General features: G+C 44.3%; 1 protein-coding gene across 10 annotated transcripts in view; it reads right to left on the bottom strand.

Annotated features, from left to right (window-relative positions):
* The window catches only part of LOC106586174 (plakophilin-4), a 132,651-nt gene that overhangs the window by 36,120 nt on the left and 80,782 nt on the right, over window positions 1–15,749 (bottom strand). For 5 of the 10 annotated variants that reach the window (XM_014173115.2, XM_014173116.2, XM_014173120.2 and 2 more), the window contains 4 exons: window positions 8,779–8,910; window positions 8,119–8,321; window positions 7,143–7,704; window positions 4,574–4,600 (listed from right to left, as the gene is read on the bottom strand). In XM_014173115.2, coding sequence (XP_014028590.1) covers window positions 4,574–4,600; window positions 7,143–7,704; window positions 8,119–8,321; window positions 8,779–8,910 — 924 coding nt within the window. The remainder of the gene's footprint in view (window positions 1–4,573; window positions 4,601–7,142; window positions 7,705–8,118; window positions 8,322–8,778; window positions 8,911–15,749) is intronic. The other 5 variants (XM_014173117.2, XM_045707808.1, XM_014173118.2 and 2 more) reach the window with 3 other exon arrangements.

Raw genomic sequence — 15,749 nt, 5'->3', positions numbered from 1 at the left:
ATCTACGGTAACGCCAAGTAATTTAGTCTCCTCAACTTGTTCAACAGCCACACCATTTGTTACCAGATTCAGCTGAAGTCTAGCACTTAAGGAATGATTTGTACCAAATACAATGCTCTTAGTTTTAGAGATGTTCAGGGCCAGTTTATTACTGGCCACCCATTCCAAAACAGACTGCAACTCTTTGTTAAGGATTTCAGTGACTGCATTAGCTGTGGTTGCTGATGCGTATATGGTTGAATCAGCAGCATACATGGACACACATGCTTTGTCTAATGTCAGTGGCCGGTCATTGGTAAAAATAGAAAAGAGTAGAGGGCCTAGAGAGCTGTAACCATACTTTGTAAGTCAAATATCGTCAATGATACTATTTAGGCCTTTATATAGCATTTGCAAAGTCATAAATTTAAACAAGCCCACTGGGAACAGACCTGTGGGAACAGACCGGCCTGTGATCCCACTTGTACGCTGTAATTTCTTTTGTCTTTGGTGGAGGATTTGTCTGCAATCCATCACCAGCATGAAACTCGTACGTTTTTTGATGAAACTCAGCCATTGGACGTCTAGTTTTGATTTACATTTTGTTGAGTTCTCAACTGACGTGAAGTCAATGTGAAATCCCCCCCCAACATTTTTAAAAGTTGGGTGAAAAAAATACAAAATTCCCTTAAGTTGATGACTTTTTTCAAATCCAAATCAGTTTTCTACATTGATATAACATCACATGTTTTGTGTGTGGAAATGATGTGGAAACAACGTTGACGCAACCTGTTTTTTGCCAAGTGGGAGGGTTCAACAAAAAAAAGGACAGCTTTGGTTGATTTCAAATTGAATCAAGTTAATCATTAATGTCTGATTCACATCTCCATTTCAACCAAAAATCGAAGTAAAAAAAATAGAACTAAATCAAAATCAAACGCAAACTTTTTTTAAAGTGCATTTAAAGTTTGATTTGATTTAGTCCCATTCTTTAACTTTGATTTTTGGTTGAGATTTATTTGTTTATTTGGATTCCCAGAAGAATCTGCTACTCTTCCTGGTGGTGGCAAAATACAAAACATGACAAGTAACAAAACACTGATAAGACAAGGTCAGTCAAACGAATTTAAAATACAACAAAAAAATACAAATAGTTATAGTGTGTTTGTGGGTGCGTGTCCCTTCACAGTTCCCGTTGTTCAATGAGATGTTTTTAATTGTTTTTTTAAAGGTAATTTTGCTGTTTGCTTGAGTAATTGGAGATGGCTCTGTAGAATATTGTGCGTTGCAGTGAATTCGTTTCGGACCGGAGGACTGTGAAGAGACCCCTGGTGGCATGTCTTGTGTGGTATGTCTGGGTGTCTGAGCCGGATGTTATTTGATTATGCAGACAATCTGGAAGTTTCATTACAGTAATACTTCTCATAAAAACCAGAAGATAATCGCTCATCAACACACAACCAGAAAAGGCTGGCATGCATGTTGTTGATGTTAGTGCTGTATGTGCAGTTAAGGGAAAGGTGTGTTTTGAGCCAGTTGCAGCTTTGCTAGGTCTTTCTTTGTGAGACGTGAATCCAACACTGTGCCACTGACTTAATTCCAGTTTATCTACAAATTCATAATGTATATGTTGGATTCCCGTCCCAACCAAAAATCTAAGTTAAAGAATAAGACTAAAACAAATAAAAATGTTAATAAACTTTACACAACGTTTGATTCTTGGTTGAGACAAAGACGTGAATCCAACAAATCAATTATTCATTTGTAGACAAACTGGAATTAAATTCAGACTAATTCAGTGGCACAAAAGATACATCTCCTTCAAAATGGTGATTTTTGGTTGCGTTGACAACCAAGTACAATATCACTTTTGCAATTCGTCTACAACTAAAACAAAAATAATAGGATTAAGCCAGTAGCTCAGATTAAAATATCCAAGCATATGATATCCTTTAAAATGTTGATATTTGGTTGCATTGTCAATTCAATAATACTTTTGTAAAACAGTAAATAGCCCAAAGTTAAGGCGATCTTACAAACTAATGTAACAGTATTTATTCGACCTTAAAATGAGTAAGACATCACTGCCACATTTTGAGGTTAGAATACTGTAACTATAAATGTCTTATCTAAATCATGGAAAGCGTGCATATTCAAGATAACATGCAAGGGTCGCAGGTCTGTGGAGATCTCCACAATTGCAATAAAATCGGTGATAACATTAAATTGTTGTATAAAACATTTTTAAAAAACCACATTGTATTCGTTGTGCTTTAAAATTGGTTGAAAGTGCAGTAATAAAACATTTGGATGACAACTAAACCAAAAATCAGACATTGTTTTTCCATTGGAATTTGGTTGTGCTTTTAGATGGTTGAAAGCATAGTGATAACACCTTGCGTATTCAACAAACTTCTGGCTGTCTTTTCGAGTGGGTGAATAAAAAAGGTTGAAATCTCATTGATCAACGTCTCAACCAAATATTACCCACATTTCCACGATGAAATGATGTGGTGTGCCCAGTGGGTTGACATTGGGGAGGTTGATGTGGGCCGCTGTGGTGACACATCCAGGCAGTGGCGCAGGCTCATAGAGTCAATCTGCAACGCTTCAGACAATGGCGTTTCGTTTGGCAGTAATTCGCTTGGGTTTCTCTTGTTGAAAGGTTTCTGATTAGAGAAGGGGAATATCAACGAGCCGGTGTTGGACACCACATCACAGCCCGCCACAGCCAAGTAATCGGCTTAATCCGTTGGACATGATGAGGGCTTTCAGTAGAACCGTAGCTTGAGGGGAGAAGAGGAGGAGAGGAAAAGAGAGGGAGGAAAAAAGAAAAAAAAAAGAGGGAGGAGAGGAAGGAATCTCCCAGAGACAGGAGCTTCCATGCATATCCATCCCGCTCCGCAGGCTCTCTCCCCCCACTCTCCCCCCATTCTCTCGCTAACAGTACCATTATAAACCTTAGCACACACTAATCCCGGTGCCTTTAGTCTTCTCCCTGGTAAAACACAGCAGCCAGGTTCTAAAGCAGCAGCGAATTGTCTCTGAAAATAATATATGAATGGTGAACATTCATGGTGTGTTATACTCATTTAACGCTGCCTTCACTTCCTCCCATGGCCCGAACAGATTGCACTTGGCTAGACGTGCTGTAGGGAGGTGGCAATTTGGCACACTGACTCTGCAGAAACAAACATTTAAAAAAAAAAAAAATGGATGCAGCGGACTTACATTCCTGAACCAAAATAATTGGCAAAAACTTTTCACGACATAGGAGTAAGAAATGAAGACAATCTGATCTGCTCTCGATCATGCAGAAGATTACTAACGTAAGCATGGAAATCAGCAGGCTATAAATATATACCACTCTTTCCGTAAACCAAAGCATAAGGCTTACTAGGCGTGGGCTGAGCACCACACGTGCCTAAAATGCTGTTGATCCACATTTCCCTTTGCTCTCCTCCAGTGCTCTGAAATGGACATCGGACATAATTACAGGGACGTTTTGATTTCATCTTCAACATTTTTTTGCGGCAGATAGGAGAGATGACTTCCTGCCAATGCTGGAGCTGGGGGGGGGGGAGAGCAGGGAGGGGAGAGGGAGGATGGTGGCCTGAAGCTGGGGGGGGGAGAGGGAGGATGGTGGCCTGGATCCGGCCAGAGTGAGAGAGGGAGCTGCAGCCAATCTGCAGGCTCAGGTTTCAGCTGGCATTTGCCAACTGAACGCCGATGAGTGCGGGCATGTGAACGTCAACATCCCAGTCACTGCTACTGCTGCTACAGCTGCTCAAGCATCTGACATAATCCACGGGTCATTCAGGCAGTCATCCTGACCCAGATGAGGAGAGGAGCTGTGCAATGATGCCATCAAAGGACATACAGTATGTGACTTTGTGCCAGCTAGTTTCTATGGGGACAGCTAGGTGAGAGGAGGCATGAGGGTTTGGGACAGAGGCAGACAGCAGAATTCAGAAGAGAGCTATTGGGCTTGACGGCCCACAGTGGCCAATGCGTCTACAGACTTTGCACCTCAGAGAAGAGGTTTAAAAAGCCATGAGATCAGTCATCATAGAGGATGTGGATTATGGCCATCAGCACAAAGAGAGAGAGACTCTGGGCACTGCAGTGATATAATGGCCTCGCAGAGATTATCATTATTTGGCCCTGATTTATAACCGTTCAAGAATGTAATGGGAAAGAAATGGGGAAACCACAGCCTTACTTGGTCTGGGAATGATAACTCTACACTTGAAGGCGTGTCTCCATAGCCTTTTAAACGTCTCCCATATGTAAATGGAGTTTTAATGCTTGTAAAAAGGTAATAGGTTGGAAATTATGATCATACTACGAACAAAAAGGTAACACGTAGCACCCACACATGCCATGCTAAGACACTGATGAGAATACAGCCACGGAGTAGAGTGAAGTTGCCCCTATACTCTGATCTTGGGTCAGTTTAGCATTTTCCCCACTAACGGTTAAGGTTAGGATTGGGGGGAGGTAAGCTGATCCAAGATCTGTGCCTAGGAGAAACATCACCTCAGAGTCAAACACATTATGAGGGGAGGTGAATCATGATGAAGTTAGAATTCACCTTGAAGGTCATCACCGACCAGGGGGTCTGTAGATATCCAATGGCAGCAGGAAAAGTTGGTCAAAAACACACACACATTAAATCAACCTTTTCACAATAAAAACCTGGATAAACATTGGACTAACTGGGACAGCTGAAATAATACAAAGAGAAACAACACAAAGTCATATGAATATTAGTTTGAAGGCGGGAACCATAGACCGTATACACAGTAAATAACAGAAGGCCTAGTACCGTAAATTGCCTGTCTACATTTCAACACCAATCCGCAAAGCAGCCCATTACGAAAACAGCAACCATCTGTAATTAGCCCCTCCTTTTATAATCTGTGTGCCGTGGAATAGCAGCCATTTTTCATAATCTATCTACATTCTTATCTAGAGCAGATATCTAAAAACAGCTAATGGAGGAGTTCTTGGACTGAAAGGAAGAGGACAAATGAACAGAGGCTGAGCCATTACTCTTGCTGTAGTGATAAGTGGCTGGCCCACAATAGCAGAGAATCATTTCCCACTCTCTTCAGAAAACATTGGGAATGAATGTTTGGTTTCTAGCTTCAGTGGAAGACTAAAATCAATTAAACCTCAATGATCCATAAAAGAAATCCTCAAAATATCAGAAAATTATTCTGGCGTGGAGAACAAATGGCGCCCTACTCCATATATAGTCTACTCCCTAGGACCAGGGCTCTGGTCAAAGGTAGTGCACTATGTAGGGGGGGTAGGGTGCCGTTTGGGACACAGCACGCCTCTTACACTTTCCGAATCAGCCGGGCCTTGTTTTCCCACACTGCTTTGTACCAAGAACAGAATCCCTGTCGTGAGGAATTATAGAACGTCATTTCATTCAAACTGTTCGCACCACAGTGTTCTTTCCTCCGAAAGAGGAACAAAAACACGACCGAAACTGTGAGATAACCCGCCCCACCCAACACTCGCGTCTCAGACGGGAACGACAAACGAGTGACAAATGCTCACTTCTGACGCAGTGGAAGAAGAAAAGCCTACCATTATTCTACCATTCTTTCTTCAGACTCCCTGTCAAGCAGCTCATATTCACCGGCATTGAAATGTCAAGTCAGACAGACTCCTATGGCTGACACCCGCAAAGAGAAACGACAACAGATCTATCAATCAACACACAACATATGAATTACTTAGAGGAACTGTCAACCAGAACACAGTGATGTTCTCTGTATCTCAGGGGGAAGGCAGGCAGGCATGCTTGCACCCGCTGCTTAATGACTCATTGCAAATTTAATGAAGTTGACAGGGGAAACAAAATCCAAATCTCAATATCAAATCATTTCTGGTAACAATTAAGTGCATTACTGTAATTGTCTTCAATTAAAATGGTCCTAAAGAAACAAAAATAGCTTCTTAGCAAAGAGCAACTGCTCAAGCAAGAGTTTTTCTGGGACTGAATGGAATAGGTCTGAGTGGGGGAGGGGAAAACTGAAAACTAGCTGTTATTGGCATAAAGGTTTGCAACTATTAACCAATTTACCGCCGGGTGATGTCACCAAGCAGGCAAGAACTTTCCCACCAAAACACGCTGAAATGTCAGGCAGTCTTTTCAAACAGCTCTAACACTAAAAGGCATTATCATCATTTACACAATTTCAGAGTATTATTCCAACCTCAGCGTGGAAATACTTATAAAAAAAAACTAGAAATCATCTATGTACTTGGGATAAAAATCTGATAACCTACACAAACAGCAAAGTCTTTGTAAATGATTCTTCTGCTCCAAGATTTGCTTAAGAAACTCCAGTCTTAATCTAGCACCTCTAGCACAGAGATTCTCTCAGTGGATACAGGCCTATTTGCATCTATTCAAGAGCACTGGCAATACATCCAACTGTGTGAGTGGCTGGAAAATATACATACCATCTACGATCATAAGGATCGATCTCCTGCCAAACCCTCCGGCGTTTCCCTTCAAACAGTGACCTGTGGTTAAGGACTCGAGTCTACATGAGGCAGGGGCTGGCCCTGGTCCATGCCACAGACAGACATGGGCTTTTTGTCCCAAATGGCACCTTATTCCCTATATAGTGCACTACTTTTGACCAGCGCCTGACCAGGGTCAATAGTGATCTGGTCAAAATTAGGGCTCTCGAGGTTGGGCGCAGTGACTCACTTTGTGCTGCAGCACGCCAACGGGAAAGCTTGACAGCAGATCCACAGACTGGAGTCTGTCTCTGATTACGGGGAAACCACCTTAATCTACTTATTATCAGGCAGAAATTGTTGACCTGTGCTCCTGTGACAGACTAGCTATCGCCATGTGTAGCATATGCTCAACAACTAACCACTGAGTGAAGGAGGCCGAGGCGGCAGTAGTCTCGCAGAGCTCTGGTCAGAAATGTTGCACCTTGTAGGGAATAGGACGCCGTTTGAGAAGCAGACATTATCTCCTGCCCTGTGGAGGTATGCATGTGTTATCTCTGGAGAGAGAGGACACTTGGATAGAGTGAGCACACCCACTCTAGATAGCTTTCTGTGTGTGTGTGTGTGTGTGTGTGTGTGTGTGTGTGTAGCAGGGAGGAGAAGACAGAAGATCTGACCTGTGAGGCTGTCAGGCCGTGGGATCATCCTCTCGTAGACGTCATAGCTCTGAGCTCCATAGGGGTCTGCATCGTGGTGGATCAACGAGCGAGGCAGGGTGGAGCCATAGTGCTGAGGCTGGGCCGTCATGCTAGAGCGCCCCGGAGACGCCGCCGACCCCCCTGGCTGCTGGGTGAGGGGTAAGGGGCCGTCCACCATCGTTAGGGGGGAGCCCATGCACCCCGAGGCTGACCCCAGGGCCTGGTATGGCGAAGTGGTGCGGCTGGCACTGCCCGAGCGGGAGTTGGCGCTGCCCATGCGGCGCAGGGCGGCGGGGGAACTCTTCTGGGTGTTGTAAGGGGAGCCGGCGCGCTGGGCTGAGGGCAGGGTGGTGGAGAAGATACTGGAGAGGGGCTTGGGCTCTGTGACAATGGGCGAGCAGTAGTTACTCCCCATGGTGGCCCTCAGGGAGCCTCGGGAGGGGGACACACTGCTGCCGTAGGCCGGGGACTGGGTCCGGGAGGGCACCGAGCTCACCCTCCTCATGGCTCGACCCGGCGCTGCGGCGGTTAACACAGGGGCCTGTCAGGACAGACGAGGGCCAAACTACTGAGCAACCACCACACATTTCAGCATGACATTTAATAGAGGCCTAAATTATTTTTGCTGTGATATTTTACATCCTCACAGAAAGTGTCTAGTTTCTTATGGGACTATTAGAGAATATATTTGTCTCTTTTCTCTAACCTCCTTCCCATCTCCCAGCCAGCAGTAGCATCTGTGTGCTCTGTGGCAGTCAGTATATTAATCATGACCATAGAGATGTATTCGAGAGCTCATCTCCTATCTTTGACATGGCCACTTCTGTGACCGCATAGATAATGCCATTGAGGGCTAAAACTGGCTTCGGTCCGAGTGTGACCAAGTGCAAACCTCTATCCTACTCAATGGCCGTGACTGCCCCAGACAGTGTGCCCTCTAGCTCCGTGAGCTTACCTGGACCTGGGCCTGGCCCTCGGCCCTGGCATTCCTCAGGAGGGTAGAGGTGCCGCCTGTGCCCGGGTAAGAGTGTGGCATCCTCAGGTCAGTCTTGGCCAGATTATTCTGGTTCTGGCCGCCATAGTAGCTGCTGGCATCCTGGTAGCCACTGTCTGAGTACGAGTTCATCTGGGTGGAGCTGCGGGAGTTCCCAGTAGACCCTGAGAGACAGAAGGAGAGAGGAGCGGAGGGAGAGAGAGCAGAAGGAGAGAGAGAAATAGAGCGAGCAGGAGAGAGAGAGAGAGAGAGACACCGCGTGAGCGTCCTTGAAGCACTACATGACATTTAGCTAGTCCACACAGTACTAATGACCTCACAGAGTGGCCGTTTCTACCTCCCTGCCGGAGCCATACACTGGGTCATTAAAACTATACACGTCACATGTGCTTCTGAGGCCGAGCAGAACACTTCAAAGCATTATTAAAAAGGCTCTGACTGTGGTGGGGCTGAGATAGGGGGAGTGGCACAGCCTTGAGGGGGGAGGGAGAGAGAGAGAGAGGAAGAGAGAGAGAGAGAGAGAGAGAGAGAGAGAGAGAGAGAGAGAGAGAGAGAGAGAGAGAGAGAGAGAGAGAGAGAGAAGAGAGACAGTAGAACAGAGGGGCTGCATTAGTAACAGACCCTCACTTTCATGGAGCGAGGTCTGCTCTGGGGAGTACAGGGCCACCTGCACCTGCCCTGTTCGGAGGCGGTGGGTGGGCGACTGAGAGGCGTCTGTCACTCGAGACTTGGTGTCCCGCGAGGTCGAGGCATCTGGGAAAGAAAGGGAGGACAAAGTCAGTGTTACATGTGTCGCTTATTTGGTATATCATGGCGTTTGCAACGTCAGGATCGTGGGTTCAATTCCCGCTGGGATCACCCATACAAATTGTATGCAGTATGTACACACTACTGTTAGACACTTTCAATAAACGTGTCTGATAAATGGCAAATGTATAAATGGGAAAAATACACTGAGTACACAAAACATTATGAAAACCTGCTCTTTCCATGACATAGACTGACCAGGTGAATCCAGGTGAAAGCTATGATCCCTTATTGATGTCACCTGTTAAATCCACTTCCAAATCAGTGTAGATGAATTAGGAGGAGACAGGTTTAAGAAGGATTTTTAAGCTTCGAGACAATTGAGACATGGATTGTGTGCCAGTCAGAGGGTGAATCAGCAAGACATGCCTTTGAACAGGGTATGGTAGTAGGTGCCAGGCGCACCAGTTTGTGTCAAGAACTGCAACGCTGCTGGGTTTCTCACGCTCAACAGTTTCCTGTGTGTATCAAGAATGGTCCACCACCCAAAGGACATCCAGCCAACTTCACCCCCTGTGGAACACTTTTGTACAACTCAATATTAGGAAGGTGTTCTTAATGGGAAGGTGTTCTTAATATTTTGTACACTCGGTGTATATGGAAGAGATAGGAGACGTCGATGCAATAAATTCCACACTCGTGTAAATTAAGTTTATTATCATACTGACTCATAGGAGAGACATTTGTGACGCTCCTATTGTGCTGTGCCAGTCCCCTTGTCAAAACCGTTTCCAAACTAACATTTCCCGGCTGTGACCTAAATGGCACACTAGTCGCTATATAGAGCCATGGCTCGGGCCAAAAGTAGTGCACTGTATAGTGAAGAGGGTGCCATTTAGGTCACAGCCCATGAGAACAGCCAGTGAGGCAACGAGGAGGAATTACCACAGTAATGTCTCGCATAAGCTGTTGCACAATGTCGCTCCACAATCAAAATCGAGTTAAGTGTGACCTGCGTGAATGAGCTCCACTGCAATAGCTGCAACAATGGGATGTCAGAACCCAATAGCTAGCCAGTCAGAACCGGAGGGAGGGGCAGTGTTGGCTGGCATATGGACGAGGGGGGAGGGAGGCTGAATTCCATGGAGGAGACACTCCGCTGTTCCTTTCTGGCTCGTAAGTGTCTCAGTAGCCCATTTCTTTGCCAGGAGTCCGCCGTCTCCGCAGCTCCACGCCGCATCCAGTTGCATGAGTTGACTGCAGCTACGGCACCTCAATAAATTCTGCTGCTGCAATTATTATGGTTGACTTGATTTTCGCTAGCCCACTGTGAGCGGCGCGGCAGACGCTTAAATCTTTCAAAAGGCCACGTTTGCCGTTTGACTGATTTCCATCGTGACGGGGGGGAAAAAAAAATCATGAAAAATTCATGCACAGGATAAACTAAATTGTTAAAAGCAGTATTTACAGAACAATGGCAAATTATCTGAATGGGGTGTCGCTTCTGACCAAACAACAACTTTAGTCCCCATAAACAACTAAAACAAAGCTTCACTCATCCCTCCTGCTCCTCATAGCATATTAGGAGTAACTTTTCAGGTAGACAGTGACTGGAGCTTTGTGACATTTCTGCCCTCAGGGCATCGCTACAGAGCCTTGACCCCGTTTGAGAAATGAGACGGTACACAATGAAAGAGAGTGTTGCATCCCTCCTCCAGAGCAGTGGGATTAAAGTGTAAGTGCGTCACAAAGGCCACCCTATTCCCTATTTAGTACACTACTTTTAACCAGGGCTCTGGTTAAAAGTAGTGCACTATACAGGAATAAGGTGCCATTTGGGAATGCAGCCATAGAGTGTTGTTGGTGAGAGAGTGTGATTGGAGTGAAATTAGCTGCAGTGTGCTGCTGTAAAGGGTAATGACTATGTCTGGCTGGGCTGCTTATTGACCTCCCGGGCCCCCGGCAGGTCCGCCCGTTGCCAGCCTGTGGATTTCGAGAGGAAGTGGTACTGTGGAGAGAGAGGCTTTCTTTAACCTCGTGAATGTGGACAGCACAGTCACAGGCAACCTATTTCCTATAATGCACAACTTTTTGACCAGGCCCCATAGAGCCCCCCCATAGGGCTCTGGCCAACAGTAGCGCACTATAATAGGGAATAGGGTGCCAATTGGGACGCAGTCTCTGTTAACGTAATAAGTGGTCGAGGAGTGCCAAGGGTGACAAAATAATGACTTGTGTATGAACTCCAACCATTATGGCTAGACAGCTGATTATAAATGGTGAGGAACATCAATACCCTCTCCTCTTCCACAGACAGGCAGCCTCTCACTTCATATCTACAACAGCTATCATTTCTGTTTCATATTTGGATTAGAAAAAGACATTACTGTGGCTAACGATGATTTCTCATCTACAATGAGGAAATCAATATTTATACAAAATAGGCTCTACGGCCGCCTATTTGCCCTGGTCAAACGTAGTGCACTTTATGGAATAGGGTGCCATTTGGAACTCATATCCTTGTTCTTACTGTGTCCGTCTGCAAGTCGGGCTTATCAGCAATGAACCAACTGGAGCAAGTGGAAAATTCCAAACAATACCGAGACAAGCAATGTAACAGTGCACATGTACAATCATAACCCCATTGGGTCAGTCTGACAAGAACCACAATACAATATTAATGACGACTGCAGCGATTCACTTAGTTCCATTATACAATTAATAAGCTTTGAACTACATTAGTAAAATGGACTTCATTATCAATTTGAGCAGCAGCTAAGTAACTGTGGTCCTACAAGGATCCGTGCTAAATAAACAGAGTTGGAGTGGAGGGAAAGTGTTACGGTCTGAGAGAGTGGAAGTAGCTAAAAGACAAATATTGAATCTGAAATGTGCCAGAAGAAACTTATCAAGTCAGTCAGTAGTAGGGATTAACATGGGTAACTGGGATCCTGGGACTGTCCCGGGAACACTTTTTACGTTTCCCGAAATAATGAAATGACAAGAACCCCGTAAATTACAACATTTACACGTGACCCGAATGCAGTTAATAAACCCAACAGGAAACCCCCACCGTATAGCCTATAAAATAACATAGGCCTCTTTAAATCGTTATTGTGAATCTTCAGACAGTGACAAATTTGATAGGCATCTGTCACAGACATGAAGTCTGATAATTCAGAGAGGCATGAGAGAAAATATATCTTCTCCTGTCTTAAAGCTTAGGCCATTTCCCTAACCAGTCCGAATCCCACTGGAACCCAAAATCCTGACGGTCTCGCATAAAAATTCCACATTTTATTCTGTAATCCATACGATGCATTATCAAAGGACTCCACTCGCCTATGCATGTCAAAATACAGCTATAACATTTCCCCGCGCTGTCTCGTATTGCTGTCAATATAGTGAGAGAGAGAATGCATGATCAACAAACGGTATGAGTAGACATGGATATTTATTAGAGGTTGACCGATTATGATTTTTCACCGCTGATATCGATAGGAGGACCAAAACCCCGGTACCGATTAATCGGCCGATTTTTTTATTTCTTTGTAATAATGACAATTACAACAATACTGAATGAACACTTATTTTAACTTAACATAATACATCAATAAAATCTATTTAGCCTCAAATGAATGAAACATGTTCAATTTGGTTTAAATAATGCTAAAACAAAGTGTTGAAGAAAGTAAAAGTGCAATATGTGCCATGTAAGAAAGCTAACATTTAAGTTCCTTGCTCAGAACATGAGAACATATGAAAGCAGGTGGTTCCTTTTAACATGAGTCTTCAATATTCCCAGGTAAGAAGTTTTAGGTTGTAGTTATTATTATAGGACTATTTCTCTCTATACCATTTGTATTTCATATACCTTTGACTATTGGATGTTCTTATAGGCACTTTAGTATTGCCAGTGTAACAGTATAGCTTCCGTCCCTCTCCTGCTCCTACCCGGGCTCGAACCAGGAACACATTGACAACAGCCACCCTCGAAGCAGCGTTACCCATGCAGAGCAAGGGGAACAACTACTCCAAGTCTCAGAGCGAGTGACGTTTGAAACGCTATTAGCGCGCACCCGCTAACTAGCTAGCCATTTCACATCGGTTACACCAGCCTAATCTTGGGAGTTGATAGGCTTGAAGTCATAAACAGCGCAATGCTTGAAGCACAGCGAAGAGCTGCTTGCAAAACGCACGAAAGTGCTGTTTGAATGAATGCTTACGAGCATGCTGGTGCCTACCATCGCTCAGTCTGACTGCTCTATCAAATCATAGACTTAATTATAATATAATAAACACACAGAAATACGAGCCTTAGGTCATTAATATGGTCGAATCCGGAAACTATCATTTCGAAAACGGAACCGTTCCGTATTTTATCTAACGGGTGGCATCCCTAAGTCAAAAAATTCCTGTTACATTGCACAACCTTCAATGTTATGTCATAATTATGTACAATTCTGGCAAATTAATTACGGCCTTTGTTAGGAATAAATGGACTTCACACAGTTCGCAATGAGCCAGGCGGCCCAAACTGCTGTATATACCCTGATTGCTTGCACGGAACGCAAGAGAAGTGACACAATTTCATGTTAGCAGGCAATATTAACTAAATATGCAGGTTTAAAAATATATACTTGTGTATTGATTTTAAAGAAAGGCATTGATGTTTATGGTTAGGTACATTGGTGCAATGACAGTACTTTTTTCGCAAATGCGCTTGTTAAATCATCACCCGTTTGTCGAAGTAGGCTGTGATTCGATGAGAAATTAACAGGCACTGCAACGATTATATGCAACGCAGGGCACGTTAGATAAACTAGTAATATCATCAACCATGTGTCGTTAACTAGTGATTATGTTAAGATTGATCGTTTTTTGTAAGATAAGTTTAATGCTAGCTAGCAACTTACTTTGGCTTCTTGCTGCCCTCGCGTAACAGGTAGTCAGCCTGCCATGCAGGCTCCTCGTGGAGTGCAATGTAAGGCAGGTGGTTAGAGCATTGGACTAGTAACCGGAAGGTTGCAAAAACTAATCCCCCCTGAACAAGGCAGTTAACCCCCGTTCCTAGGCCGTCATTGAAAATAAGAATGTGTTCTTAATCTGACTTGCCTAGTTAAATAAAGGTGTAAAAAATAAAAAATACAAAAAAATAATAAATAAATCGGCGGCCAAAAATACCGATTGTTATTAAAACGTGAAATCGGCCCTAATTAAAATCGGCCATTCCGATTAATTGGTCGACCTCTAATATTTATTTAACATGCCTATTACCTCTCTTCATCTCTCCGTTATTCATGAGCTGATCTGCCATCTGTATAATCATCAACTCGATTTAACCAAATAGGAGACATTCTGTCATTCATTGAAGGAGCCCATCTAGTACCGGATCCCCCTTTGTCTCCAGAACGGCCTGAATTCTTTGGCGCATTCTACAAGGTGTAGGAAACGTTCCACAGGGATGTTGGTCCATGCTGACGCGATGGCATCACGCAGTTGCTACAGATTGGACGGCGGTACATTCAACAGACTGTTCCATCTCACCTCAAAGGTGCTATATTGGGTTGAGGTCTGAGGACTTCGCAAGCCACTCAAATAAACTGTCTTGGTGTCATGTTCCATGCAATGTTTTTCCACTCCTCAATTGTACAGTGCTGGTGATCGCGTGCCCACTGGAGCCGCTTTTTCTTGTTTTCAGCTTGTACGAATGGAAGCGGATGACTGCAATAGCCCATTCGTGACAAGGATCTTCGAGTTGTGCGTTCCAAGATGCAGTTCTGCACACCACTGTTGTACTGCGCCGTTATTTGTCTGTTAGTGTCCCGCCTGTTAGCTTGCACGATTCTTGCCATTCACCTTTGATCTCTCATCAACGAGCTGTTTTCATTCACAGGACTGCCGCTGACTGGATGTTTATTGTTTGTCGCATTATAAATCGGCAAACCCTACACTGTCGCACGTGAAAAGCCCAAGCCCAGGAGGGCGCCGTTTCTGAGATACTGGAACCGGCGCGCCTGACACCGACAAACATACCACGCTCAAAGCCGCTTAGGTCACTCGTTTTGCCCATCCTAACGTTCAATCGAACAGTAACTGAATGCCTCGATGCTCCACTTTTACATAAAGCCAAGGCCACCTGACTCATTGTCTGTAGGAACGATCAATTTTCGTGGAAGTGGCGGTGTACCTAATAAACTGGACCAGTGAGTGTATACAGTGCATTCAGAAAGTATTCAGACCCCTTGACATGTTCCACATTGTGTTACATTACAGCCTTATTCTACAATGGATTAAATAACAGAAAAGTATCAATCTACACACAATACTCCATAATGAGAACGTGAAAAAGGTTATCTGCTAATTGTTGCTAATTTATTAAATACAAAAAACTGAAATATATTATTTACATAAGTATTCAGACCCTTTGCTAAGAGACTCGAAATTGAGCTCAGGTGCATCCTGTTTCCATTGATCATCCTTGAGATGTTTCTACAACTTGATTGGACTCCACCTGTGGTAAATTCAATTGATTAGACATGATTTGGAAAGGCACACACCTGTCTATATAAGGTCCCACAGTTGACAGTGCATGTCAGCGCAAAAACCAAGCCATGAGGTTGAAGGAATTGTCTGTAGAGCTCCGAGACAGGATTGTGTCAAGGCACAGATTTGGGGAAGGGTACCAAAAAATGTCTGCAGCATTAAATGTCCCCAAGAACACAGTGGCCTCCATCATTCTTAAATGGAAGAAGTTCGGAACCACTAGACTCTTCCTAGAGCTGGCCGCCCAGCCAAACTGAGCAATCGGGGGAGAAGGGCCTTGGTCTGGGAGGTGACCAAAA

Source organism: Salmo salar, chromosome ssa25 (genome assembly GCF_905237065.1).
Source record: "Salmo salar chromosome ssa25, Ssal_v3.1, whole genome shotgun sequence".
Taxonomy (NCBI): domain Eukaryota; kingdom Metazoa; phylum Chordata; class Actinopteri; order Salmoniformes; family Salmonidae; genus Salmo; species Salmo salar.
Note: the sequence above shows the minus strand (reverse complement) of the source record. Positions and strands in the feature narration are given on the sequence as shown.